A 25,659-nucleotide genomic window follows, 5' to 3' on the forward strand; every position below is an offset into this window, starting at 1 on the left:
GCACTTTGCAGACACTCATAGACATTCTTCACAATGATTCCTACAGATTTAGGGGGGGGGTCAGATCTACAAACATTTATTGAGTACCTACTACATGCCAAGCTCATGGTAGACCTTGGGGATAGACACAGAGATATAATTAGATCTTATGCCCTGAAAGTGCTTACAGTCTAGACTTCCTGGCCCAAATATCACAAGATGGTATCCCAGTTATTTCTAAGTGTTGGAACTATCCACAGCCCCTTAAGAAAATACTGAAATTTTTCTACAGGGAGCCTTAAACTTGTACAGTCAGGAAGAACTCTATGACTTCTTTCTGAAGAAGCCCATTGTCCCTCTGGACACCCAGAAAAGAATAATCATCGTGTTCCACTGTGAATTCTCCTCAGAGAGGGGTCCCCGAATGTGAGTGTCTACATGGGTTTGGGTGGGTGTTAGAAATGGCCCTTGAATTGGGACTTAAAACCAGAGAACGTTCCCAGACCAGTTCAGACAGAGACTGGAATGAATGAATGCATTCTTTCCATTGTAGTTTAAAGGTTAGGGAGGTAGAAAGAAAGGTTTCTACAATTTAAAAGTTTGGAGCAGTGAAGGAAAAAGGATTGGGAATGAGGAGGAGAAAGAGTGACTGCTTGAATCTTGTTTTGCAAAGACAGATCTGGAGGTCCTTTTGGGTTACCCATAGTCGTTTTTCTTCCTGCCCCTCCCCAGTGAATGGCACATGGAATCCTGACCTTGCTTCTTTCCACCCACCCACCTCTGGGTTTTCTCTAAAGGTGCCGCTCTCTGAGAGAAGAGGACAGGGCTCTGAACCAGTATCCTGCATTGTACTACCCAGAACTATATATCCTCAAAGGGGGCTACAAAGACTTCTTTCCAGAATATACGGTAAAGGATGGGGCATATGGGGCAACAGGAGAGCTCAGGTTTGGGGGGAGCCAACTTGAGCATGCAACTTCCACGGCCTGCAAAGCCCTCTGAGAGGAAACTGCTGCTCCTTCTTAGCTACCACCAGCAGCATCTCTATTATACCTCGTAGGAAGTTCTGGAGACTAGAGCATCCCTTACTTTGTCCCCTACCTTTCAGGAGCTGTGTGAACCACAGAGCTACTGCCCTATGCATCATCAAGACCATAAGGCTGAGCTGCTGAGGTGTCGAAGCCAGAGCAAAGCATGGGAAGGAGAGCGGCAGCTGCAGGAGCAGATTGCCTTACTGGTGAAGGATGTGAGCCCATGATAGTGCGTCAGTGGTTGGCTGTCTAGGAGTCACCAAAAGACACTGTAGAAGTGCTGAGCAGAAAGAGGCCATGTTGTATGTGGCTAAACCCAAGATTGTTAAAAGATGTCTGCAAACCAAAAAGATGCAAGCTAATGAAATTCCAGGCCTGGGTGTTGGTTTTAGCAGAGCTGCTGGCTGGTGACTGAGTCCTGGAGCTGGCTCTAGAAGGCTGTAGCCTTGAGTTATATGGAGATTTGTTGCTTCGGGAAGTGTTTGCATTCTCTTCCCATTTAGACTTGTCTTCTCACAAGCCAGCCAGCGCTTTCCCTGGTCTTCTGCCTGTGCAAGAGAGTTGCCCATCTTCTTTCTCTGTACTTGCCTTCTTTGTTTCCTTCTCTCTCTTTTTCTTAAATGGGAAAATAAACACTACAGAATGAGAGATTTGATTGTGAGCCCAGTCTCCTCCTAGAAGATCTTTATAAGAAAGAGATCACCAAATTAGTCTCCTTCAGACAAAGGTGTAACAATCTTGATTTATAGCTGAGGCCAAGGTGCTTTTCTCTAGACCAGTGGTTCTCAGATTTGGGCCCTGGACCATAGGGATCATCTGAACTTGTTTGAAATGTAAATTTTCAGGCCTCACAGCAGACCCACTAAATCAAAACCTCTGAGGGCTCAGAATTTGGGGTTTTAAAATTTTTCCCTTTCAGGTGATTCTGATGCATGCTGAGGCTTGAAAACCACTGCTCTGGAATTAAGGAAAAGCTTTTTTTTCTTCTTTTTTTTAGCAAGGGGTGGGGTAGTGGGGAGAGGGAGAGAGAGAAAGAATCTCCCTGCCCAGCTCAGAGCCCGAGGCAGGGCTCACTTAACCAATTGAGCCACCCAGGCGCCCCTTAAGGAAAACCTTTCAAGTTGTATTCTTTAGCGATATCTCAGCTTTCCTTTCCTGGACCATTCCAAGTATGCGATACCTTAAAAGTGTGCCCCACACTCAGCACTCTGTGATAACTAGGCGCAGAAAACCAAGGTGATTGGCATCTCTAAATCAGGTTATAGGTGAGTTGGGCTTTAAAAGATTCCTTATCTACAACCTCAATGGAATTTTGACTTTTCCCATTTCCCTACTCTTTCCTTGACTTCATTTTACATCTCACAGAGATGACTTGGGATAGTTGGAAGTAGAGATATGTTCTGTCTGAAGGTAGGAATAAAAGGATAGAAAAGTAGCAAACGAGCTGTTAGACTTAAGGAAGACCTTTTATTTACTTGTTTTTTTTAGGAAGACCTTTTAAAGTGCATTCTTCGGCACTATCCCAGGCTTTCCGTTCTTAGAGCTCTTTAGGCAAGTAGGTTTTTGTCTTTGTAATGAGATACAGCCCTATGGCCTGGGGTGGCAGTGGAATTGACTAAACATTGTCACTCTCCCACATTAACCTAGTGGGAGTGCTAGCCCAGGACTAGAAAAGGACAAAGATCTCTGACGCCTGGATGAGACAGAATAGAAACAAAAGTGACCTCTTCCCGAGTTCTGGAGCAGGGATACCTTTTTTCAGTGAGTGGGAGGGAAGAAGGGCTGTTGCTGGACTGATGTTTGCAAGGTTGGCCAGGGCTCTTCTCCTGGAGTGCCGCGCGTGTGCCTCCCAGCAGAGGGCACTGCTGCATTCTTTAACACAGCTTCTGGGCCCCGCAGCCTCCACTGCCTGCTCTTGCCTCTGTCCAGAGGGAAGCTACCTGGCCTTCTCCCCGAGCCCTTGAGCTCAGAGCGAAAGGAGCGAAAAGCTGTTTCCACAGTAGGTGCAGATGGCTGAGGGGGAGATGCTGCTCCTCCGTCCCACCCCCACATACTTACCTGCCAAACAGGTACTCCTGGTGGCCTGAGGAGGAAAATGTTTGATGCACCTCCACCTCCAAGTATGAGGAGGGGGTCCCAGGACTCACTGCCTAACCTAGTGGGTCATTTCCTGATCATTTTCCCCAGAAAAGTAGAACCAACCCCCCCCTCCCCCCAAGGAAGAGACTGGTACACATGTTCACATTTCAGTAATCCTAATTAAGTGGAAATTCTGAGTTGCAAAACAAAAACTAGGGCTTAATTAGTTTATCTACTTTGTGAAAAAAATTGTATTTGCCTAAAAGGCACCATTTGCCTATATAATTTCGTATAATATCCTCCCATTGCATAGGTGCCATGCGATTTGATTCATGTTATTTTTTTTTTTTTTTGAAGATTTTATTTATTTGAGAGAGAGAATGAGAGAGAGAGAGCAGGAGAGGGGGGAAGGTCAGAGGGAGAAGCAGACCCCCCGCTGAGCAGGGAGCCTGATCTGGGACTCGATCCCGGGACTCCAGGATCATGACCTGAGCCCAAGGCAGTCGCTTAACCAACTGAAGCACCCAGGCGCCCTGATTCATGTTATTTTTAGGAGTAATAATAGTAGCTAACATTTTTCAGGTGCTTACTATATGCAAGTCTTTTTATGAACTCATTTTATATGTATAAACTAATCTAATTTTCACAACAATTCTGTGAGGCAGGTACTTATTATTTTGCACATTTTACAGATAAAGGTATTGAGACACAGAGGGATTAAGTAGCTTGTTTAAGATCACACAGCTAATGAACGGTGGAGTTGGGGTTTGAACCTAGACAGTATGGCTCCAGTGTCTATACCCTGAATGGATTTGCTGTTACCAAATCCTCATCAAAGAACAGTGTGCCTTTCTAGAGTTGACACTGTATTAGACTTTAAATATGTAAGATCCTCAATTATAGATTCTTAAGAAGTCAGGGCTATAAGGTTGTTGCTTGGGGTTGGCAGGTGAGGCTAAGGGTTAAGACCCCAGGCCGGAGACCTTGGCATGAAGCATATAGCGGGTTAGCTCTACACTAACACTGACTGTATTTGTTTATCATAAAGTCAAGAAATGAAGATTGGAAACTGTTCTTTCTAAAAACATGGTTTTCAGTCTTAGTCCAGGACCTGGCTGACCTCTGCCATAGAGAAGGGAGGAGCATTTTCCTTTCCTCATCAGGAGTATAAAGTGGGGGGAGGTATGGAAGATTCCCTTTCCCCATTCAGTTCAGGCAAATGTTGAGGAAACACCAATTCCTTTAAACATATATCTGGGGTTCTCAATTCTAAGTACCACAGGTATTCAATTATGAAACTGTCCCTTCCCTCAAAAGACTGGCAAGGTAGAGAATGATTCCCTTTTTTCCCATCCCTATACGCAGTCTGGCCCACTAGCAAAGGAAAGAAGTACTGTAGCCTCCAGCTCCAAAGCAGCAAGTCTGGTGGTGGCGGCAGGCCAAGTTCACAGAAAAATTAACTCCTGCACGCTATCTGGAATGATAGCATTTATTCAGTGCATGCTCCGTGCCAGGCACTATGCTAAACTCTGTACTCAGTATACTTAAATAATCCTCACAACTGTTATATGAAGTAGATATTGTTATTAATTTTACTCATGAAGAAACTGAAGCACAGAGAAATTAAGTGCTGTGCCCAAGGTCATCCAGCCTTTGTTGGAAATGGCAGTTGAATCCAGGCAGTCTATAAAGCTTGTGTTCTTTTTTTTTTTTTTTAAGATTTTATTTATTTATTTGACAGCGACACAGCGAGAGAGGGAACACAAGCAGGGGGAGTGAGAGAGGGAGAAGCAAGCCTCCCGCGGAGCAGGGAGCCCAATGTGGGGCTCGATCCCAGGACCCTGGGATCATGACCCGAGCTGAAGGCAGACGCTTAATGACTGAGCCACCCAGGCACCCCAAAGCTTGTGTTCTTTTTTTTTTTTTTAAAGATTTTATTTATTTATTTGACAGAGAGAGACAGTGAGAGAGGGAACACAAGCAGAGGGAGTGGGAGAGGGAGAAGCAGGCTTCCCGCGGAGCAGGGAGCCCGATGCGGGGCTCGATCCCAGGACCCTGGGATCATGACCTGAGCCAAAGGCAGACGCAAAGCTTGTGTTCTTGACTATTCAGCACACTGCTAACATCCTAGGTGAGGGTAGCAGCAGGAATTAAAGCTTTCAGTGAGAGAGGGCTTGATAGAAGGCAGAAAAACATGATTACAAATGAAAGTGGAGTAAGATACAGGGTTTTTAGACTGTTGAGCCCAATCAGTGGATTGCAAAGTCTCCCAGGGCAGGGTTTGTCTCTTAATCATTTTTGCACCTGGTTCAAAGTTGAACCCATAATCAGTCTCAAAAGACCTTATTGAATTGAATGACGGCTGAATAGCATCATCTTTGTAGAAAGGACAGGCTCATTTGTCATTATCCACAAGGTTCCCAAAGACAAGACTGCTTATCTAGCAGGTGTTGGCAGTCACGGGGGACATGGTTGGTGGGGAGAGGGTGTGCTGGAAGAGCTGGCAATATAAGTGTTGGAGTCATAATTATTTACAGATTTCCTCATCCCTCCCCTACCTTTGGTTTCCAGTCATCATCCAAGGCTCGGTGATGTCAGGCTTTCTACTCCAGTGCCCAGATAGAAAGACGCTCCAGCATCTCATTCTCACAAAAAGGTGAGAATTCCGCCTATTACAGGTGGAATTGAGCATTGCTCTTAGCCTAGCAGTCTGACTTTGTTCCTGCCTTCCTGGTCCATTCCATGGGGATGGCACGGAATAGACACTTAGAGTATGCATCCTGAACACATGCCTTTTCCCAGCCTATCCTCCCACCCAAACTTGATTGGGCTTGGTTGCTGAAAGAGGGGGAGAGCAAAGGTGATACCTCTTAACTACCCCCACCCCAACCTCTGTTGATTCATAGGTCTCTCAGCTGTTTCCTAGCAATCCAACCATCTGAAATGGTTACCATTTGGGGCGCCTGGGTGGCACAGTTGGTTAGGTGTCTGACTCTTGGTTTTGGCTCAGGGCTGATCTCAGTGCTGTGAGATCAAGTCCTGAGTCGGGCTCCGTGCTCACTGAGTCTGCTTGAGTTTCTGTCTCCCCTGCCATTCTGGCGTTCTCTCTCTCTCTCTCAAATAAATAAAATTTTGAAATTGTTTCCCTTTGCTTTTTTTTTTTTTTAAAGATTTTATTCATTTATGTGTGTGAGAGAGAGCAGAAGCAGGGGGAGCGGCAGAGGGAGAGGGAAAAGCAGACTCCACGCTGAGCAGAGAGCCCAACATGGGGCTCAATTCCAGGACTTTGGGATTGTGACCTGAGCTGAAGGCAGACACTTAACCGACTGAGCCACCCAGGCTCCCCAAGTTACCCTTTGCTTTTAAATCCCATTTTGAAATCGTTGCCAGAGTGGAGTGGACAGTGGGGGCTTTCTGTGCCCAGCTACAGCTTTCTGACCTTACTGGAGGAGAAGGCATAGGGAGGTAGTGTGGAGCTGGGGAAAACAGGCCCTGACAAAAGCTGAGGAGCCAGATGTTCACTTTCACAGCTCTCCTGGAAGACTGGCAGGGCAGATAGAGATTAAAACGAAGAACAAACTCCATTTAAAGTGCATTACAGCTCAGGAACTAGCTCCCCTTGGGCAGGAGAAGGGAGGAAAGGGCACAAGAGGCCACATTTCTCCTTCCTTATCTAGGGCCACATGTCTCTCTCCCAGCTTTGTGAAAGGTGATTTACACCCCTGGCTGGAATGACTCTCTTTCTGGGCTGATTACATCGGCAAATGCCCCCCAGAGGCCATAGCAGGATGGCCATATTCAGAAGCAACAGCCAATAAATCTCAGAGGTTTATACTGCATTTCTCAATACCCTCCTCCTGGCCCTCTGCCAGGCCTCTGTACAAGTGAGGAGAGGGCTTGGGCTGCAGGGACAGGGGGTGAAACCCTCCACTTTTTTCATCATCCTATCTCTTTCTAAGCACTTAGTTGTTCTTCCAAGTCATTGTGTCTCTGTTTTTACCCTGGGAGCAGGTGGGAATCAACCCTATGCCCAACAAATACCCTTACCTTGTGGGTAGAAATCCTGGGCTCTGGGCACAGCTGTGTTTCTACCTCACTGTTTAATCTTAGTAGAGTAGGTTGTTTTCTGAAACATCACCTAAAAAGATGAGGAGACTCCTAAGTGGCCTTTCTAGCCATCTTCCTCAGCGATCCTGTGTTCCTCCAGGTAATTCCCTAATCCGAGGAGAGTTTAATCCTTCCACGCTCCCTCGTGACACTAAATTTTGGAGGAAGCTAGTCTGGCGTAAGTCCTGGGATCTGGCCCCAGGATTGCCCTCAGCACAGCCATTTCACCTGTCCGGGACCTATCTTTGCAAAATCATGGAGTTAATGATAACAGCCCTAGCTTACCCTTGAAGTTACTTCAAGGGGAAATGGAGGCATGGATGTGCAAATTCTAAGAGGAAAAATAAATACCAAAGTGAAACTGCCCTCGTGCTGGTTTATTCAACTTTTGCTACAAGATTTCACTTGTGGTTCCTGGAGGGGGTGGGGGTCCAGCAAGTGAGAAATGGTGCTTTTTTTGATAATTCCTTGGACCCCCCAGATGGCGACTCTCCAGCGGCAGCTGCCACAATTGTCTTGGGCAGAATTCTCCCTAAGGGAAGTGGGCAGCGGACCGCAGGTGGGCAGGCTCGGGTAGAGCACCCTCTTGCACGCGGAAGCCGTGGCGCCTGACCTCGCTCGCCCCCACCCCCGCCGCCTTCTCCAGAGTAGAAGCAGCGGTGTGGTGCGTCCGTGCGCTTCGGAGTTGGAGGGCGGCGCCCAGGACCCTGGTGGGAGAGTGTCGTCGCCGCTCGAGGAAGGGCGGGAGGCGGCGGGGGGCGGCGGCGGTCCACAGCCCCGCGCGCAGAGCCTCGGCGCGAGGAGCGAGGGGGAGCACGGCGCCCGGCGCTGTCACAGCGTCTCGGAGGGCGCCGGCCGGCGTGCGGACCGAGCCATGGCGCGTCCTCCGAACCCGCGAACACTGCCGTCCGTGCTCCTGCTCCTGCTGGTACCGCTGCCGCTCGGAGCCGGTGAGTGTTGTCTGTGCGTAAGCGGGCCGGTTTGGCCAGGGCATTCGGGGGAGGGGAGAGGAGCGTAGGCGGGGCGCCGGTCACAGGTGTCCATCTGACCGAGGAAGGAAGCCCAGGGTGCCGGGAAGGGGATGCCTTCCATGCCTAATACAGTTTTTGAACTATTATAGATGGAATGCTAGCCATGGCCAGGACACCCAAGCATCTCCTCTTCCCCCCACCCCCACCCGGTCCAGACGCACCTCTTTTGAGGGGCATCTGCACAGACAGAACAGTTGCAAAAAGCCAGGCTACTTCCACGAGAGCATCTCTAGAAGGCGGGAAGAATCAGAAGCAGGACTGCCATTTGCTCCACATGGGCTTCAAGTCTTCCACTCCCTGTAAGGACTGGGGAAGTGGACTCTAGGTACATATGAAGAAAGAGAAGTTTTTGTTGAAACCGACTTGTCACAAATTAGGGTTGTAAACTGCTGCTAAAACTTGCTAACATCATTATTTGGGAATATTTCTCGTCACCAACCTACTCCCACCCTCTACCCTTTCAGGACATATTTTTATTGTTTTAATTGGAGCAGAAGACTCGCTATAGGGGAAGATGGCTCAGCACAGTGCCTTGCCCTATTATAGATACACAATAGGTATTTTGTGGAATATATAGTTCAAGGTCTGCCATTGCCATTCCCCCGGGATGGGTAGCCTGGGATCCATGATCCCAGGGAATATGCCCATGACCTTTGGGAGTGGGATGGGTGCATGGAATTTTATTGTGGGACTCCTGCACAGAGCCTGAGTGGAGGAAATCCTGAGGCAGAGATCACACATGGACCCATCACCTCGGTCCACAAAGTAGTACTGCAGAAATACAATCTTGACTGCAAAACAGATATGGAAGGGAAACGCTGGTCTGTCCAGATTAACTTCATCAGTAAATCAGGGCAGCAAGGTATCATTTGTCTGATTTGACTGCCCAGAAAATTTCATTAACCCTAACAGTATAGCTGCACATCAAGATCAGGGGTAAACATTAAACACCTTCCTCATTAACCAGTTAAGTGTAGCAAGTTCCCCCCTGTTATGATGAAATTTAACATTGCCCCTACTTTTCTTTTGTTTAGCTGCAATTGCTCCTAAATCCACCACTGTTCAGATTCAGTGAACTATCAGCTATGAAATAAGAGAGGTTTACTTTTGAAAATTGTTGGGACTCAATATTTAGTCCAGTTTAAGCAATGAGACTTATACTTGTTACATTTCTTTCATTAGGCACTTACTGGGTACCTACCAGAAATAACCTCTTAAACATTTAGTATTTCTCAAACTGCTGAAATCCCTGTTTCCCTTTTGATAAAGATAAATATCTCATGCCTTCCCTAAATCTGTTTTTGAAATTTAAAAGCTTTTTTCATCTTCCACATATATAATGATCAAATATGTTTTTTTGAACCACCCATTACCTTTGGAAATTCTGATACACCCCTTAAAGGAGCCTAACCTGTCTCTTCCCTAGCCCTCCTTTGAGAAACACTGGTTTAATCCAATCCCTCACCTTACATTTGGGCAACTAAGGTCCAGAAAGTGAAGGCAGGACTGGGACTAAGGTGAATGAATGAAGGGGTTGCAAAGAAACAGTAGTCAAGATAAAGAATATTTTAATGCAGTATTTTTTAAAAGAGTTTTTAGTTGTTTTTTTTTTTTAAGTAATCTCTGCGTCCAACATGGGGCTCCACCAACTGAGCCAGCCAGGTGCTCCTCAATGCAGTATTTTTAAAAAATCAAAATCAGTGCTCGCTTCAGCAGCACATATACTAAAAATCAAAATCAGTGCTCCCCCCAAAATCCATGGTGAGCAAAATACCAAAATTTAAATAAAAAGAGTGGCAATGCCATGCTGAAGCTTACTGGAGCCTGAAGCAAAAGGTGTAATCAATACTACTGATCCTGCCTTTGTTTGTGCATTGGATGTGACCAGTTCTCAGGGTGCATCATATTTTCCAGTGAACTTGCTAAAACTCAGATTCCCAGGCATTATCGCCAGAGGCTGATTCAGTAGTTCTGGGATGGGGTCAGAAATCTGCATTTTAATAAGCAATCTACTTGATTATCATTTGATTGGAAGAGAAGGTTGGACTGACTAAACTCAGATTCCTCCTAATTTTGGCACTTTGATTTTTTTTTTTTTTTAGGATTTTATTTATTCATTTGAGAGAAAGGGAGAGCACAGGCAGTGGGGAGGGGCACAAGGAGAGGGAGAAGCAGGCTCTACCTCCCCCCAGCAGGGAGCCCAATGTGGGGCTCAATCCCAAGACCCTGGGATCCTGACCTGAGCCAAAGGCAGACACTTAACTGACTGAGCCACCTGCGCACCCGGGCACTTTGATTTTAAGTAGAGGGAAGGGGCTCAGGGAAATTACAGAGGTGGCAGAATTTCTCTGTTATTTGGTTATTTCTTAAACAGTAGGAGCTCATAAAAAACAAGCACTGTTCTAGGGCACTGGCAATAGAGTAGTGATAAGATAGATGTGGAAGTCTAGATGGAGAGATAATAAAAAATCAAGTTAAAAAATCAAGTAATGAAAAGTGCTATGCAGAGTTTTGGAGTAATGATGTGGTAGAGTAGCTAGGGGGTTATTTTCAATTGGTTTGTTGGGGATGGTCTTTCTGCAGTGACATTTAGGCTGAAAAGTGAATTACTAGAAGGGGCCAGCCACGTGAAGATCAGGGGGAAGAGCATTCCAAGCAGAAAGGCTAGGGCAAAAACGCTAAGGTTGACACAGGCTTGTCTGGTTCAGTGGCAACAGAAAGAAGGCTGGTGTGGGTGGAAGGAAGTGGGCGAGGAAGAGAGGGCTAGGAGGTAAGGTTAGATAAGTGAGCAGGGAACAGGGTGCATAAACTAGATCCGAATCTAAGTGCATTGGAAGCTGTTGGAAGAATTTAAGCAGAGAAATGAGATGATCTCATTTACAATATTTAAGAGATGATCCCATGTAATGCCAATTGCCATTAGAATTATGTTATATTCACATAATGGAATGATACACAGTAAGAAAAATAGAAATAAGGCAGTTACAACCATACTTAATAGTGTGGGTGGGGACGCCTGGGTGGCTCAGTCGTTAAGCGTCTGCCTTCCGCTCAGGTCATGATCCCAGGGTCTGGGATTGAGCCCCACATCGGGCCCCTTGCTCAGCGGGGAGCCTGCTTCTCCCTCTGCCTGCCACTCCCCCTGCTTGTGCACGCACATGCTTTCTCTCTCTCTCCCTCAAATAAATAAATAAATAAATAAAATCTTTAAAAAAAATAGTGTGGGTGAACTTCATAAACATAATATTGAGCAAAAGAAACCAAGACACCAAAAGCACATATTGTATGACTGAAAAACAAACAAAACTAATCTCTAATGTTAGAAAATCAAGACATTGATTTCCTTTGGAGCGGTTGGTGACTGGCAGAGGGCATCTGGGAGCTGGTAATGTTCTGGTCCTTTATCTGAGGTCTGGCTACACAGTCTACTCAATTTGAAATTCATTGTACTGTGCATTTTGATTAATGCATGTTTATGTGTGTTGTGCTTCAATGAAAAATTATTACCAAACATGATATACAAATGATAAACAAGCACATGAAAATATGCTGAACATCATGAGTTTAAGGGAAATGCTAATGGAAACCGCAATGATATGCCAGCTCACACCTGTAAGGATGGCTGGTTAAAAAAAAAAAAATACAAATCAGAAAATAAAAAGAGTTGGCAAGTTTGTGGAGAAATTGGAACCTTTGTACAATGCTAATGGGAATGACAAATGGTGTAGCCACTGTGGAAAACAATTTGGTGGTTCCTCAAAAAGTTAAACACAGAATTACCATATGACCCAGCAACTCCACACGTAAATATATATCTAAAAGAATTATACAGAATTCAAGCAAATACTTGTACATGAATGCTCACAGAAGCCCTATTCACATTAACCAAAACATGGAAACATCCCAAATGTTCATCAGCTGGTGTATAGATAAACAAAACATGGTATATCCATACAATGAAATATTACTCATTCGTAAAAAAGTGAAGTACTGATATATGCTACCATGTGGATGAACCACAAAAAGCAGTATGTTAGGTGAAAGAAGCCAGATACAAAAGATGATGTATTTTATGATTCCATTTGTATAAAATATCTAGAATGGGTAAATCTGTAGAGACAGAAGGTAGATTAGTGGTTGCCGGAGACTAGGGGGGAGGGAAATGGAGAGTGACTGTTTAATGGGTATGGGCTTTCCTTTTGGGGTAATGAGAATATATTGGAGTTAGGTAGATGTGATGGTTGAACAACATGTGAGTATACTGAATGCCACTTAGTTATGCCCTTTAAGCTGGTTAATTTTATGCTGCATGAATTTCACCTCAATGAAAATGATTTCCAGCCTAAAAATTTTTCATTAAAAAAGGTGGCTGCAAACAACAAAATGGTAGTTACATGAGGTGAAGGATGTATTAACTAATCTTATTGGGTTAATCACTTCACAGTACATACATGAATCAAATCATCACATTGCATACCTAAAACTTACACAATGTTGTATGTCAATTTTATCTCAATAAAGCTGGAAAACAAAACAAAACAGAAAGATGGCTGAATGGTATGGGAGAATGAATTTGGAAGATGGAATCAGGGAGACCAATAAAAAGTCTTGGAAGTAGTTCTGACAGGAGTTGATGGTGGTTTGAGCTAAGGAGGTGGTGATAGATGAGAGAAGTGGACAGTTTCCTGATATATTGTGGAGTTGACAGGACTTGTTGGATTAAACAGGAAAGAGAAGAATTAAAAATGATTCCTAGAAGTTTTGCCTTGCAAAACTGATGACATGATGGCATTCTGGTACCCTTTGATAGGGATGCTAAGTTCTAGGTTGTAGGGTCTTCCACAAGGGCTGACTTATAACCAACCTTAGTATTCTTGAGTGACAGAATCAGCAAAAGCTCCCCAACTCCAACACTGACCCTTTCCCCCTGGAAGGTATTTTTAAGTGACTTTTAATGGAAGCTTCAGAGTTGTTGTTAAGTGTCATTTAGCACTACCATGCACCCTGTCAACTCTCTGGTTATGATACTAGCCCTGCCCATGCATTGCCCTGCCAAGGGCCCTCTTCTCTGTGCCTGGCAGGGTCATGAGGCTCAGCTTCAAACAACAGTCCCCCTTCTCCCAGGAGGCTGAGAAGCCTCTCTTCAAACCTACCTCTTCTTGGACCTGATCTGTTCTGTCCAAATTGTGACAGCTACAGATTCTTTACTCCTGCGGGGCTTTTCTCCCCGCTTATTCCTAAAGGCCTTTGTGCCACCCCAAGACTTTCCTGCCCAAGGTTTGGTCTTGAATCCCCCCTACTCTACCTTACAACTTGTTACTCCCAGGCAGCTACTCTGACCTCATGTGAGCCTCACCTGGTCTCTCTTCCTCCACAACAGACCCCCTCCCCACCGAGGGCCGGCTGGTGAACAGCTGTATCCAGGCCAGGAGGAAGTGCCAGGTCGATCCTATTTGCAATGCTGCCTACCACCACCTGAATTCCTGCACCTCTAGTGTAAGCACCCCATCACCTTCACAGGAGCTTTTGGTCCCTGAGGAGTGCAGGGAGGCAGCACAGCACCTCAGGAATAGCTCTCTGATGAGCTGTACATGCCACCGCCGCATGAAGAACCAAGTTGCCTGCCTGGACATCTATTGGACCGTTCACCTTGCCCGCAGCCTTGGTGAGGCCCCCATCATAGAGTGGACTCAGCTAAGGAAGATGGCTCTTGTGGGTTGTTGTTTAATCCTGCAGAATATAGGCCGGATGGGTAGATTCTGACTAGGATGGTAATGAAGCTCTGCATTTGACGTCAGTAAGATGTAGAGGGAAGACTTGGCAATATCTTTCTGGGCACCCACAACACTGCCCTCTCTTCTCCCTACTTCCCCCTTTCTTACCTGGTCACATGTAACTGCCTCTTGGCAGAACTCTGACCCAGGCCGAGGCCCAACCTGGGCAGCTCCTGGAACAGAAGGGTATGGACAGGATGTGGAAGGAAATGATCTTAACCCATTCACAGATTCCAAATACAATGTAATCCATAAGGTCAGAGAGACTGGGAGGCAGTGTCCTGGTCCTGCCTTTAACAGAAAGGATACTCATTAACCAGACAGAAGGTAGTAAGAGGGAAGACACTGGAATAGCCAAAGAGAGAAGAGCTTCCTCTTACTCTTTCCAGAAAGGTGTCTACCTTTCTGTATTAGCCAGCTTTTACTGGACTATGCTGCAATAACAAAACAGTGACTTGTAAAACAAAGGTTTAGTTCTTGCTCATATTCTGTGTTAGCTGTGTCATGTGTCCTCTTCATTTTTGAATCCAGGCTGAAGGTACCGCCTCCATCTGGGAAGTTCTTTTCTCATGGCAGAGGGAAATAAGCAATGACAGAAGTATGTGATGCCTTTAAAAGCTTCTACACAGATGTTACATGAAATTCTTATGCTCACATTCCATGAACAAAGCAGATCCCATGACCAAGCCTGACATCCCTGGTGAGGGGGAAGTATACTCCTCCCACAAGAGACCCTGAAAATCACATGGCAATAAGTGAGGATATATAATCTTACAGGGAGGGCAAAAATAGTCAGAGATAATATACAAGCTCCCATAGTCCACTATTTGGTTAAAATACTCATTTCTCTCTCTTCCACAAGCAAAATATATCAACCCCCTTCCTTCTTTTCTTTTCTTTTCTTTCTTTCAGATTTTTTATTTTTAAGTAATCTCTACACCCAACGTGGGGCTCAAACTCACAACCCCAAGATCAAGAGAGTTGCATGCTCTTCTCCCTGAGCCAGTCAGGTGCCTATCAACCCACTTTCTAAGGAAGATACCCTAAGCATTCTATCCAAGCAGTACATCAGTTTCCCAGTCTAGGATCTTGTGATAATTTCTGTCAGGTCTGGATATGACTCTTCTTGATCTATCTACCTATGGACAAAAAGGACAGGTCATCTGCCTCCAATATATATTCTGTATACAACAGTGGAACAGGGACAGGAGAACACAACACTCTCAGGAAGGGGAGGAATGGGAGGCACACAGCAGACGTTGCTCATAGTTGTTCTGATGTCCTACTACATAAACATTGTAAGGGCCATCTTCCCTTGGTAGTGGGCACTGCTCTTTAAGGTTTTGTTTATTTATTTGTCAGAGAGAGAGAGACAGCGAGCGCACAAGCTAGGGAAGCTGCAGGCAAAGGGAGAAGCAGGCTCCCCGCTGAGCAAGAAGCCTGATGGGGGACTCGATCCCAGGACCCTGGGATAATGACCTGAGCCGAAGGCAGACACTTAACCGACTGAGCCACCCAGGCGTCCCGGCACTGCTCTTTAATAAGGCTCTGCTTTTGCTCCTTAGGAGAGTTGCTTTATCTGTTGTTTACCAGGGCTCTTGGCCCAGCCCCCCTACCCCTGGCAGGTCCTTCCTTTCCCATTATTTTCTTTGGCCATGTCTGAGAAGGATATTGGAGACTCCCACCTCCTTGAGGAGTGAACAGCATTCTCAGCTTGCTTGCTACCTGAGGAATGTTGGGAACATTTTCAGACTCCAGTAGAGTCTATTTGAATCCAGGCTGGTGGCTCTTAGCAGTACAACTCTCTCAAAACTTAATTGCTTTTTATATCTTTGGTTCCTGTCACCCCATGTGCCAGTAGCCTTCCCAATAATTCTTTTCAAGATATGTGTCTCTATCTAGACCTAATTAGAAGTATCTTGCTCTTACCAGGCTTCTGTGGGAGAGTCACTACCCTAGTCTTTTGTCTCTGAGCATATTTGTCTAACTGGCAGGATTTATTGATACTATCTTAATCAATGAGAGATCTCCACAAAGGGCATGATAGCCATATCATTGAATTGGTCTTTGCCCTAAGGCTGAGTTGTAATCGACCTTATTACACAAAGCATCTTTCAATTTTATCTTTTACTATTTGAATATGAAAAACAGTTGCATATCTTAATCCTACAAATCCTCAAATTTCTGGATTGTTTCTTTTCTTTTTCCTTCCTATTTGCAAACTGGCCATTTCTCTGATCTTTTGTCTTTCTTGTAGTACCTTGCAAAATGCAGCCAATAGCGATCAAGACATACTAGAACCTTCTGCTTCTCAGCTTCTTTCCCTTAAAGCGCAATGTCATTCAGTACATCTTTCTTCCAAGTTATTGCAGGCAACAATTTTACCAAATGCGTTGCCACTGCATATTGAGGACTGCTATTTTTCATATCCCAGGAACAGCTTATTCACCATCCACTCACTGCCCAGTCCCAAAGCCAAAACCACACATTTTAGATTCTTTGCTGTTATTGCCGCAATCATTTCTAGATACCAGTTACATTTTTAATAAGAATTTGCTAGGTTATGCTGCAGTAAAAACCAACCAACCCCCACATATCTGGCCTTCCACAACAAAATTTTCATTTTTGCTCGTTACACATCTGCTGTGGGGTTCCTTGAGTTAGCTTTGTCTTTGCTCTACCTGTCTTCTTCTTTCTAGGACCCAGGCTGGTAGAGGGAAAAGAACAGCAGCAGGATAATGTGATGGTTCGTAAAGCTTCTGCTCAGATGTGATTTATGTCAGTTTAGCTTACAGTCCACAGGCCAGAGCAAGTCACATGGGTAATCCTTACAGTAGGGTGTGGAAGTATACTCCTTTCATAGGGGGCCTGAAAGTCACATGGCAAGGGGGGATGGGGGGCGGTGGTGTATAATTCTCCCACAGGGTGGGTAGCTAGCATATAACTGGAAACAGTAATACAATTTACCACACTTTTTGTTCCTTGTTTTCCACTCCTCGTCCTAATCAATTCTCTTTGAGAGCTTCCCCAGAGACTTCTCCCTGGATCCTCTTGCCTTCCCAACTTTTCCCTTGAGAAAAGTCTTTCAGGTCTTCCCAAATATCCAGACCATCCTTTCTTATCTGCTTGACATCATCCATATTTCTTCCCTCCTGAAGATGTATTCTCAAAGGCATATTGAGTGACACCTTGCATTCTCTCACCTCTCTCTTCCAACAAGATTTATTACCCAACATTTATTGAGTACCTACCATGTGTATGAGCTATGCAGTGACTTTATAAGACCTATTATGTCTCTTTAAGGAGCCCACAGCACCCTGCGGGTGACTGGGAAAAGTATGTTACCTTTGAGATCATCGTCTCTTCCAGAGTTCTCTGCTTTTCTCAGTCTGGTTCAGTTTGGGACCCGGACTCAAAGCCACGTCCTCAGCATGCGATGCGTCTCCATAGCTAGGTGGTCAGGTCTAGAACAGAGTCTACTACTGCCCCTTCCTCAACAGTAAGAGACAACAAGACAGAGTCCCCTTGCCTGCTTATGTACCCACAGGCCATATGTCTAGTGGTTAGGAGTGGAAACTCTGGAATCAGATAGTCCAGGTTTCAAGTCCCAGCTCCACTTTTTAGCCTCTGTGAGCCTGAGCAAGTGACTTAACCTCTCTCAGCCTGTTTCTTCTTACCTACCCAAAGGCTTCTAGGAGGACTGACATTGAATTTTTTCTTCTTTTTTACTGATGCCATGGTGCCCAGTGCACAGTGTACTCAACAAATAGTAGCTTTATTATTTTTATCATTAAATTCATGGTATTCATTGAGCCCAGCCTATACCTTTATGGCCTTGCTTTTTTTCTCACCTCTAACTGCTTGCAGCTAGTTAGGTAGAGACTGTGCCTTTTCCTTTTTTCCACAGGGCTTTGAGGGCTGACCCAGCAGCCTCAGCCCCTCCTGCTCCCACCCCCCAACCCAGTCCTCAGGATTCTTGTCACCTTGTCTCTAGGTGACTTTGAACTGGATGTCTCCCCCTATGAAGACACAGTGACCAGAAAACCCTGGAAAATGAATCTCAGCAAACTGAACATGCTCAAACCAGGTGTGGAGGGCAAGCTGAGGCTGGGGCATGAGGGGTGGGCCTGGACCCTGAAGGAAGAGTGGCTGGTGGGTAACACAAACCAGAGGGCATGTTGGGGGAGAGTTCTAGTCTGCCAGGTAACTAAAGAAGCATTGTGTCAGGGTGAGAGTCTGAGCTGTGGGCATGGTGTGGTCTTATGAGTCAACAAAGAGCACTAGGTATTAGGGAGGCATTTGAAGAGAGCCCATTAGGGTTCCAAAAGATGGGTCTCTACAAAGGGTCTGAAGTGGCAGCAGTCCCAGAAAAAATATGCTGAAATGAAGTATTTACCCTTATTTGAGGCAGCCAGGAAAGTAGCTTTTTGTCCCTGAAGACTAGGAAATTGCTTGTTTTCAAACCATTCTAATGGGATGGGCGAGGTGTTGGACCGGGAAAATGGTGAGAGAGAATGTGACTCCTCAGGGGTGACTCAGGGTGGGAGCCATCTGTCTGGCAAGGATTAAAATGCATGTTTTGGCAGCTCTTTCTGTCCATGGGTCCTGTCCCCATGCTTTAATAAAATCACCATTTTGCACACACACACAAATAAATAAATAAATAAAATGCATGCTTTTCAGGACAGTGGGGCTATTGTGTTAATTGGGAAGGAGCACACACACATGCACTTGCTTTTTGAGAAAGACGTGAGCTTTGTTGTACAATCAGTCCTATATATTGGAAATAGAATTTTCAGAGAAAAGCATAGAGATTTATACATAAACTCTTAGTTACAAGGAATCTGGGAATAACCTGTTCCAGTCACTCCATTGTTCTGACTGCTAGAATATTCTGTTAATAGTAATAGCACCATAATTTCCCAAGACTCGGAGTATGGGGAGCTTTTATGCATACATCAGTCATTAAAAACAGGTGTTATTAAAACTGGGCAGAATAGATGCAAAACATAACAAATATTCTAAGTAGAATTCGGTTGCATCTGTTTCTGATGGTTCAGAAAGTGCTTTAGAATGTTAGGGGGCCTCTAGCTAATGATTTCTACCATGAAATTTCACTCACTGCATACAACTGAGGAAGAAGGCGTTTCAGTTGAGATTTCTGGCCGCTTCAATTCTAGGTAAATGAGCGCGATAGACAGATGATAGATAGCTTCTATTTCTTTTATTTATTATTATTATTATTTTGTTGTTGTTGTTGTTTTGTTTTGTTTTACACCTAGGCAAGCTGAGGAGTAGGATGAGGGAAGCTCACAAATAACAGATACAATTTATGGGTAGTGGGAAAGCCACGGATTAGCAGTGGCGGTATTCAGGGTAGTCGTCACTTTCCTCCTATCCCCACCACCGTCCATGTTAAATCGGAGGGTTGCAGGGGTTCCTAGCAAAACTGGGCTGCCCGTTTGCAGAGACGACTGGTGACTTGGTGCCCTTCTCCCCCCCAGACTCAGACCTCTGCCTCAAGTTCGCCATGCTGTGCACTCTTAATGACAAGTGTGACCGGCTGCGCAAGGCCTATGTGGAGGCGTGCTCGGGGTCCCGCTGCCAACGCCCCACCTGCCTCCGGCAGCTCCGTGCCTTCTTTGAGAAGGCGTCGGAGCCCCACGCTCAGGGACTGCTGCTGTGCCCGTGCGCACCCGCCGACCAGGGCTGCGGGCAACGCAGGCGCAACACCATCGCCCCCAGCTGCGCGCTGCCGTCCGAGGCCCCCAACTGCCTGGAGCTGCGGCGCGTCTGCGTCTCCGACCCGCTGTGCAGGTGCAGGTGCAGGTGCCGGGTGTGGGCGGGCAGGGCGGGCGAGGGCGCCGCGCACGACGCTCCTTCTCCGATGGCCGCCTTCCTGTGCGGGGCCGGGTTTGCCGCCCAGGGACCGTGGAATGGCTTCACCCCGTAGCTCCCTTCAGTATTTTCTGAAACCCTTTTCTCAAAAAAACTTTGTGTAAAAACTTCAGAAAATATAAAAACGTATAAAATAGCACTCAGAATCCCTCACCTGAAGATAATCCACATCCTTTGGGGAGGGTTTCCTTCCAGTCTTTTCTGTATACAGATAAACCAAACGATATTCTAGAAATATATTTGTACCTTCCTTCCCCCCCCCCCCCACTTATGTGTATATCTCATGGGCGTTTTTCTGGGGAGGCAGTATGGGATAGTGGTGACCACCGGCTCCGAAGTCAGACAGATGTGAATTTAAAGCCTGGGGCTGTGTGACTTTGAGCCCATCACTTTAACCTAAAACTGCATCACTTAACCTAACGTTCCTCTTAGTCCTCTGTAAAAAGTGGGATAATAATACAGATCTCATGGGATTCTGGTGAGAGTTAAATTGCATAATTTATGTAGATGCTTAGCTTACTGGTGCAGAGTAAGTGCTCAGTAAATGGTGGTGCTTATTTTGTCTTTTACTGTCCTTCCACCACTTGATTTTTAAATGCCTACATTGTATTCCGTTTTATGGATGCCCCATACTTTATTTAATCCTTCCTCTATTGTTGGATATTTAGGTTGCTTTCTTTATTGCTATAAATAATACTACAATAAATATCACTCTTGTTCATTTTTTTAAAGATTTTATTTATTTATTTGTCAGAGAGACAGAGAGAGAGCACAAGCAGTGGTAGCGGCAGGCAGAGGGAGAAGCAGGCTCCCCGCCGAGCAAGGTGCCTGATGCGGGACTCGATCCCAGGATCCTGGGATCATGGCCCCATCCGAAGGCAGACGCTTAACTGACAGAGCCACCCAGGCATCCCTCACTCTTGTTCATTTTTGCGCACAAATCTAATTATTACTTAGGACGTGTTGCTACAAATGCCAATACCAAATCAAAGTATGTGATGATCTGTAAGATGTTTGATACATATTCTCCAGAAATTCCGATCTGGCTTTCCTCTGCCTCCTCAGGACAAAACACTCACCAAATTGAAGTTATCATCCATTCAAGTAGCATTTGCTGACAATGAGAGTCACCCCAACCTTGTTTTGCAGCCTGGTTCTAGCCCTTATTTCTATGTAACCTTGAGCAAGTTACCTAACCTCTCTGAGCCCCACTTCCTTCTTCTCTAAAGTGTTACACAAAAGCTCTCAAACATCGGTACACCAACACTTACTGAGTACTTACTATGGACTAGGTACTGTTTTAGATACTCTGCATTAACTCATGTAAACCTTACAAGAACCCTGTAAGATAGATGGTATTGTTGTTTTTTATCATCTTCACTTTACAAAGAAGAAACCACAGCAGAGAAAGTTTAAATAGCTTGTTGAGGTTCATCCAGGTAATAAGTCGGGTTACGTAATGAGGTTTGGAATGAAGTCTGGCCTAACCGCTTGGCTACACTGCCCCTTGTGCTCGTAGTTGCTACTGTTACGTAGCAAGTGCCGGGCTAGATGACTAAGACACTGTCCTTCCCTTCGAGGAATTTGCATTTGGGGGGCAGGTGACAGAGAAGTAAACCACCCATCTAACAAAAGGCAAAATGTAAGGAAAACTGCAGAAGTATGTACAGAAAAACATACTTGTAATTCTATCACCTGAAGATAACCAGCTTTACCTATTATAGGATCAGTGTGAAGAATAACAATATCTGACATATAATGAACACTTCGCATGTACCAACCACTATGCTAAATGCTGTATATGCAATCTCTTATTTCATCCTCACAAAAACCCACTTGGAACTATGGTTTTCATTTCTTCCTTTCTTTTTTTTTTTTTTTTTTTTAAGGATTTTACTTAGTTATTTGAGACACACACAGAGAGAGAAAGAACAGGGGGAGGAGCAGAGGGAGAGGGAAGAGGAGACTCTGTGCTGAGCCCAACGCAGGGCTCGATCCCATGACCCTGAGATCATGACCTGAGCCGAAATCAAGAGTCAGACGCTCAATCAACTGAGCCACCCAGGCTCCCAGTACTGTTTTCATTTCTATTCACAGTTGAGAAAACTAAGGTTAAAGAAGCTGCCTGAAATCTCATAGCTAGGTATTATGGAGCCCAAATTCAAAGTGGTCTGCTTTGAGGGATGGGGCGACAGTGCATTTAATCATGACAGGAACAGGCTTCACTGAGGGGGAAGCCCTGGGCCAGGCCTGAAACCAGACGAGGATTTGGCATGAAGATGGGTATGTCCGCTAAAGGGGTATCAAGGGGGAAGGCTGCAGGCCAGACCCTCAATGAGGACTCTTAAAATTTCCCTTCTTCCAGATCTCGCCTGGTCGATTTTCAGACCCACTGCCATCCTCTGGACATCCTAGGGACCTGTGCAACAGAACATTCCAGATGTCTGCGAGCATACGTGGGGCTGATTGGTGAGGCTGGGGGCCATGGAGAATGCTCTGGAGATGGAGCACTCCTGAGACAGGTGTCAGAGAGTGGGGACTGAAGTTTGGGTTGGCCGAGGCCCTGACAATTCTCTCTTCACCCCACAGGGACTGCCATGACTCCCAATTTTGTCAGCAGTGTCAACACCAGTATTGCCTTAAGCTGCACCTGCCGAGGCAGCGGCAACCTGCAGGACGAGTGTGAGCAGCTGGAAGAGTCCTTCTCCCACAATCCCTGCCTCAGTGAGTACGTTCCACCTGCTCCCAGCCCCCATGGTTCTGTCAGCTGGATCCCAGGAGAGGAAAAGGGTCAGCTCTGTGGTCCATCCTGGTTCCATCCATCTCCTGCAGACATCTCCTGCCCCCTCCTCAGCATAGGTTTACATTCCCCGAAGTCTGGGCCTTTCTTCCTTCTCCCACTCCCTGAATGACCCCCCCAGGCTGCCTGTTCTACCTGTCTTGGCCCCAGGGACACTCTCCAACTCAAGGAACAAGCAAGCAGAATGAGACAATAGCCCACTCCCACCTGCCCTGCTATATGTCAGGGTCCCTGAGACATTCCCTTACCTTCCGTGGGAGCCTGAGAAATCTCTGCCATCTGCCTGCTTCCATTCTACCTTCTCTCCTCTCCTCAGTGGAGGCCATTGCAGCTAAGATGCGTTTTCACAGCCAACTCTTCTCCCAGGACTGGGCGGACTCTACCTTTTCCGTGATGGAACACCAGGTAGGGCCTCCTCTATTACACACCTCTTAACCTTTACTGGACTAGCTGGGAGAAACCCAGAGAAGGGGACAGAGGGGGTGACCTCATGAATACTATAGACCTCTAATGGATACCTCAGGGGAGGGAGACAAGGCCTTGACTGAGGCCAAGGTGGTGAAGGGGGTGGAGCTGACTCCATTCCATTTCTTCTACAGAACAAAAACCCTGCTCTGAGGCCACAGCCGTGGGTGCCGTCTCTTTTCTCCTGTACACTTTCCTTGATTCTGCTCCTGAGCCTCTGGTAGCTGGACTTCCCTTGGGCCCCTTTCCCCTCAACCACACCCAGTTGACCTGCAGCCTGCAAGGGCTAAGGAAAGAGCATCATCCAGAAGGAGTCCTGTGCGATAAACAACATGGCGACCCTGACTGCACCCCACATATCCAGCTGACTCCAGATGGGGCCATAGTAGAAACTGACTAGCTAAGTTCTCGTTCCCTCTGCTTCTGACTCAGGCTGCCCTTTCTTAGGACTTGGTGACTGTGGTTTAGTCATCTTCTGGTGGAGACCATCTTCTGGTGGAGACCACCTCTACTAAGCTCTCTTCTAATCCCTTCCTCCTGCCCACCAGAATCACCCAGGCTCTAACAAATCAGCCATTCTCTATTGCATTCTCCAGGTAGGCAGGGCTGGATGTTCTGAGGCAGCCTAGAAAGACATTCCCCATTGTGAGGAAGGCTGGGGCAAGACTCCTACCCCCTTGTCTCCTCCTCTAAATGGGGCAGATGGGAACCTGCTGCCTGTCCTACCCGGGGATCCTGCAGAGCATTAGAGCATCAGGAGCCAGAGCATTTGGGTCTTGCTTTCTTCCTGCTCCTGTCCTGAAGTACCCCCATCCCCTTGGATCATGATTAAACATTTGACTTAAAAACTTTGCTCCTTTCCCATTTTCTCACATTGTGAATTTATACAGAATTAGGAGTGTTACAGATACAAGAGTAGAGGCCAGGTGAGACAGCAACCCTGCCACCAATTGCTGTGTGACTTCCAGGCAAGTTTCTCAACCTCTCTGTGTACTTGACATGGAGCTGGAAGAACAAATCGCTTATGGGAGGCTGTGGACCTTGTATCTGTCCCGGATCCAGCCATTTCTAGGATACTGTCTGGGATCTGCCACAGCAGCTGAGAGGGGAGTGTCCTTAGTCAACCAAAGCATTTATTGAGCACCTGCTTGTGTTATTGGTTTGCTCCAGACCATAATGGGGGCCAGAGGAAAGGAGAGACTGGTCCTTGATCTCATTTGCAATCCTGTTGGGATAAGGAAACAAAGTAGTTGGGAAAATATATTTATAGAGCTGTGGACATTTATCTATTAATTCACTCACTCACTCTTTCCAAAGCATCTCCTGAGTGCTGGCTGTGCAAGACACTGTGCTGGATGTAGAAGATTCTGAAGTCATAATAAGATCCTGTTTTCAAGTCTTTCACACACCAGAGCAGGGGAGTAGACAAGAAGAATGAGGTAGTGTGATGAGTGCTGTACAATAATTATAATAATAACCCTCATTTATCTAGCCCCTACTACATGCATTAATTCATTGGATCCTCCAACAACATTTGACTTTGTCAGTTACTAGCTATATGACCTCGGGCTCAACTTTTCTAGACCTCATTATCTACATCTGTAACGTGAAAAAGCATAGAACCCACTTCAGAAGGAATGAGATAACCCATGTAAAAGCATTGGGACTGACACATAGTAAGAACTGAAAAAAGGTAGCAATTATAGTAAGTGGTTTTTGTAGAAGATTTGGGCGATACAGACAATTATAAAGAAGAAAGTAAAATCTTTAAATTCCTACTCGCAAACTGCCAAATGCTCTCTGCATCTCTGTGCACATGAGAATCAGTGGGCATGTATAATTTTATGTAAATGAGGTATCCTTGTGTAGGTCACAGATATCTTTCAGCATGCATGAGTAGAGCTTGACCTACATCATCCTTTTTATCAGCTGCAGAACGTGACTTGAATGGATGCTTATTCCTTCATACATAGTTTATTTAACCAGTTCTACATCAATGGGTATTTGATTGTCTTCTCATTTTTCTCCCAACCAAGTTTTAAGGTAGTGAGGAGGTGACTGGGGGTAGGATGTGCAGAGTTGCTGCCAGAGTGTGGGTGGGATAGGGAAGCCTCTCCTTATACATTTTGTATCCCCATAGCCCACCCTGCCCCCAGGAAATGCTCAGCCAGCGTGTCTCCCTGCAAACTTCAGTGGGGCACTGGGTGGGACCTTCCCCTTCCTCCCTTCCCAGGAAGATCTCTGAGCTGGCAAAGCCTCTCCATTTGCTTTGGCTCCATTAGCCTGGGGCTGGGGGTGTGAATGGTGCAGTCATTCCTTGCTAAGTGCTTGAATTAGACTAATAGGTCATCTGTGCTTTTCTCTGAAGAAGGTCCAAATTTCTGGTAAACAACCAGACCACTCCCCGAGCCCAGGGCCCAGAGCCAAGACCTGGGGTGGGGGCACAGTGGCTGGACTGCAGCTTTTAATTGTATCCTGACTGAGCAGAATGGTGA

The 25,659-nt window shown here is 45.9% G+C and overlaps 2 protein-coding genes across 3 annotated transcripts in view; both read left to right on the forward strand.

Moving 5' to 3' along the window:
- Positions 1-2,725, forward strand: part of CDC25C (cell division cycle 25C) — a 35,315-nt gene extending 32,590 nt beyond the window's left edge. Inside the window, exons 15-17 of the mRNA XM_078067465.1 lie at positions 272-405; positions 777-888; positions 1,088-2,725. Coding sequence (XP_077923591.1) covers positions 272-405; positions 777-888; positions 1,088-1,237 — 396 coding nt within the window. The 3' untranslated portion in view covers positions 1,238-2,725. The remainder of the gene's footprint in view (positions 1-271; positions 406-776; positions 889-1,087) is intronic.
- Positions 2,726-7,972: 5,247 nt separating this feature from the next.
- Positions 7,973-25,001, forward strand: GFRA3 (GDNF family receptor alpha 3). 2 transcript variants are annotated; one of them, XR_013445833.1, is made up of 8 exons: positions 7,973-8,146; positions 13,608-13,892; positions 17,996-18,088; positions 19,506-19,818; positions 22,265-22,368; positions 22,489-22,627; positions 23,016-23,104; positions 23,299-25,001. XR_013445833.1 is itself a non-coding variant. In XM_036083817.2 (8 exons), the coding sequence occupies exons 1-8, from the start codon at positions 8,071-8,073 to the stop codon at positions 23,386-23,388; spliced, it is 1,185 nt and encodes a 394-aa protein (XP_035939710.1). In that variant the 5' UTR covers positions 7,973-8,070; the 3' UTR covers positions 23,389-24,998. The 2 variants fall into 2 exon arrangements, 1 of the variants encoding a protein (XP_035939710.1); XM_036083817.2 differs by having other exon boundaries at positions 22,489-22,623; positions 23,299-24,998.
- The last annotated feature ends 658 nt before the right edge of the window (positions 25,002-25,659 follow it).

The sequence above is a fragment of the Halichoerus grypus genome, chromosome 2, assembly GCF_964656455.1.
Source record: "Halichoerus grypus chromosome 2, mHalGry1.hap1.1, whole genome shotgun sequence".
Classification (NCBI taxonomy): Eukaryota; Metazoa; Chordata; class Mammalia; order Carnivora; family Phocidae; genus Halichoerus; species Halichoerus grypus.

Excerpts from the sequence above, each read along its gene's own strand:
- GFRA3 (XM_036083817.2), top strand. The coding sequence starts at position 8,071 with ATGGCGCGTCCTCCGAACCCGCGAACACTGCCGTCCGTGCTCCTGCTC. Across the intron at positions 18,089-19,505 it reads ACTGAACATGCTCAAACCAG|ACTCAGACCTCTGCCTCAAG; the intron begins GTGTGGAGGGCA and ends TCTCCCCCCCAG. Across the intron at positions 22,624-23,015 it reads CTCCCACAATCCCTGCCTCA|TGGAGGCCATTGCAGCTAAG; the intron begins GTGAGTACGTTC and ends TCCTCTCCTCAG.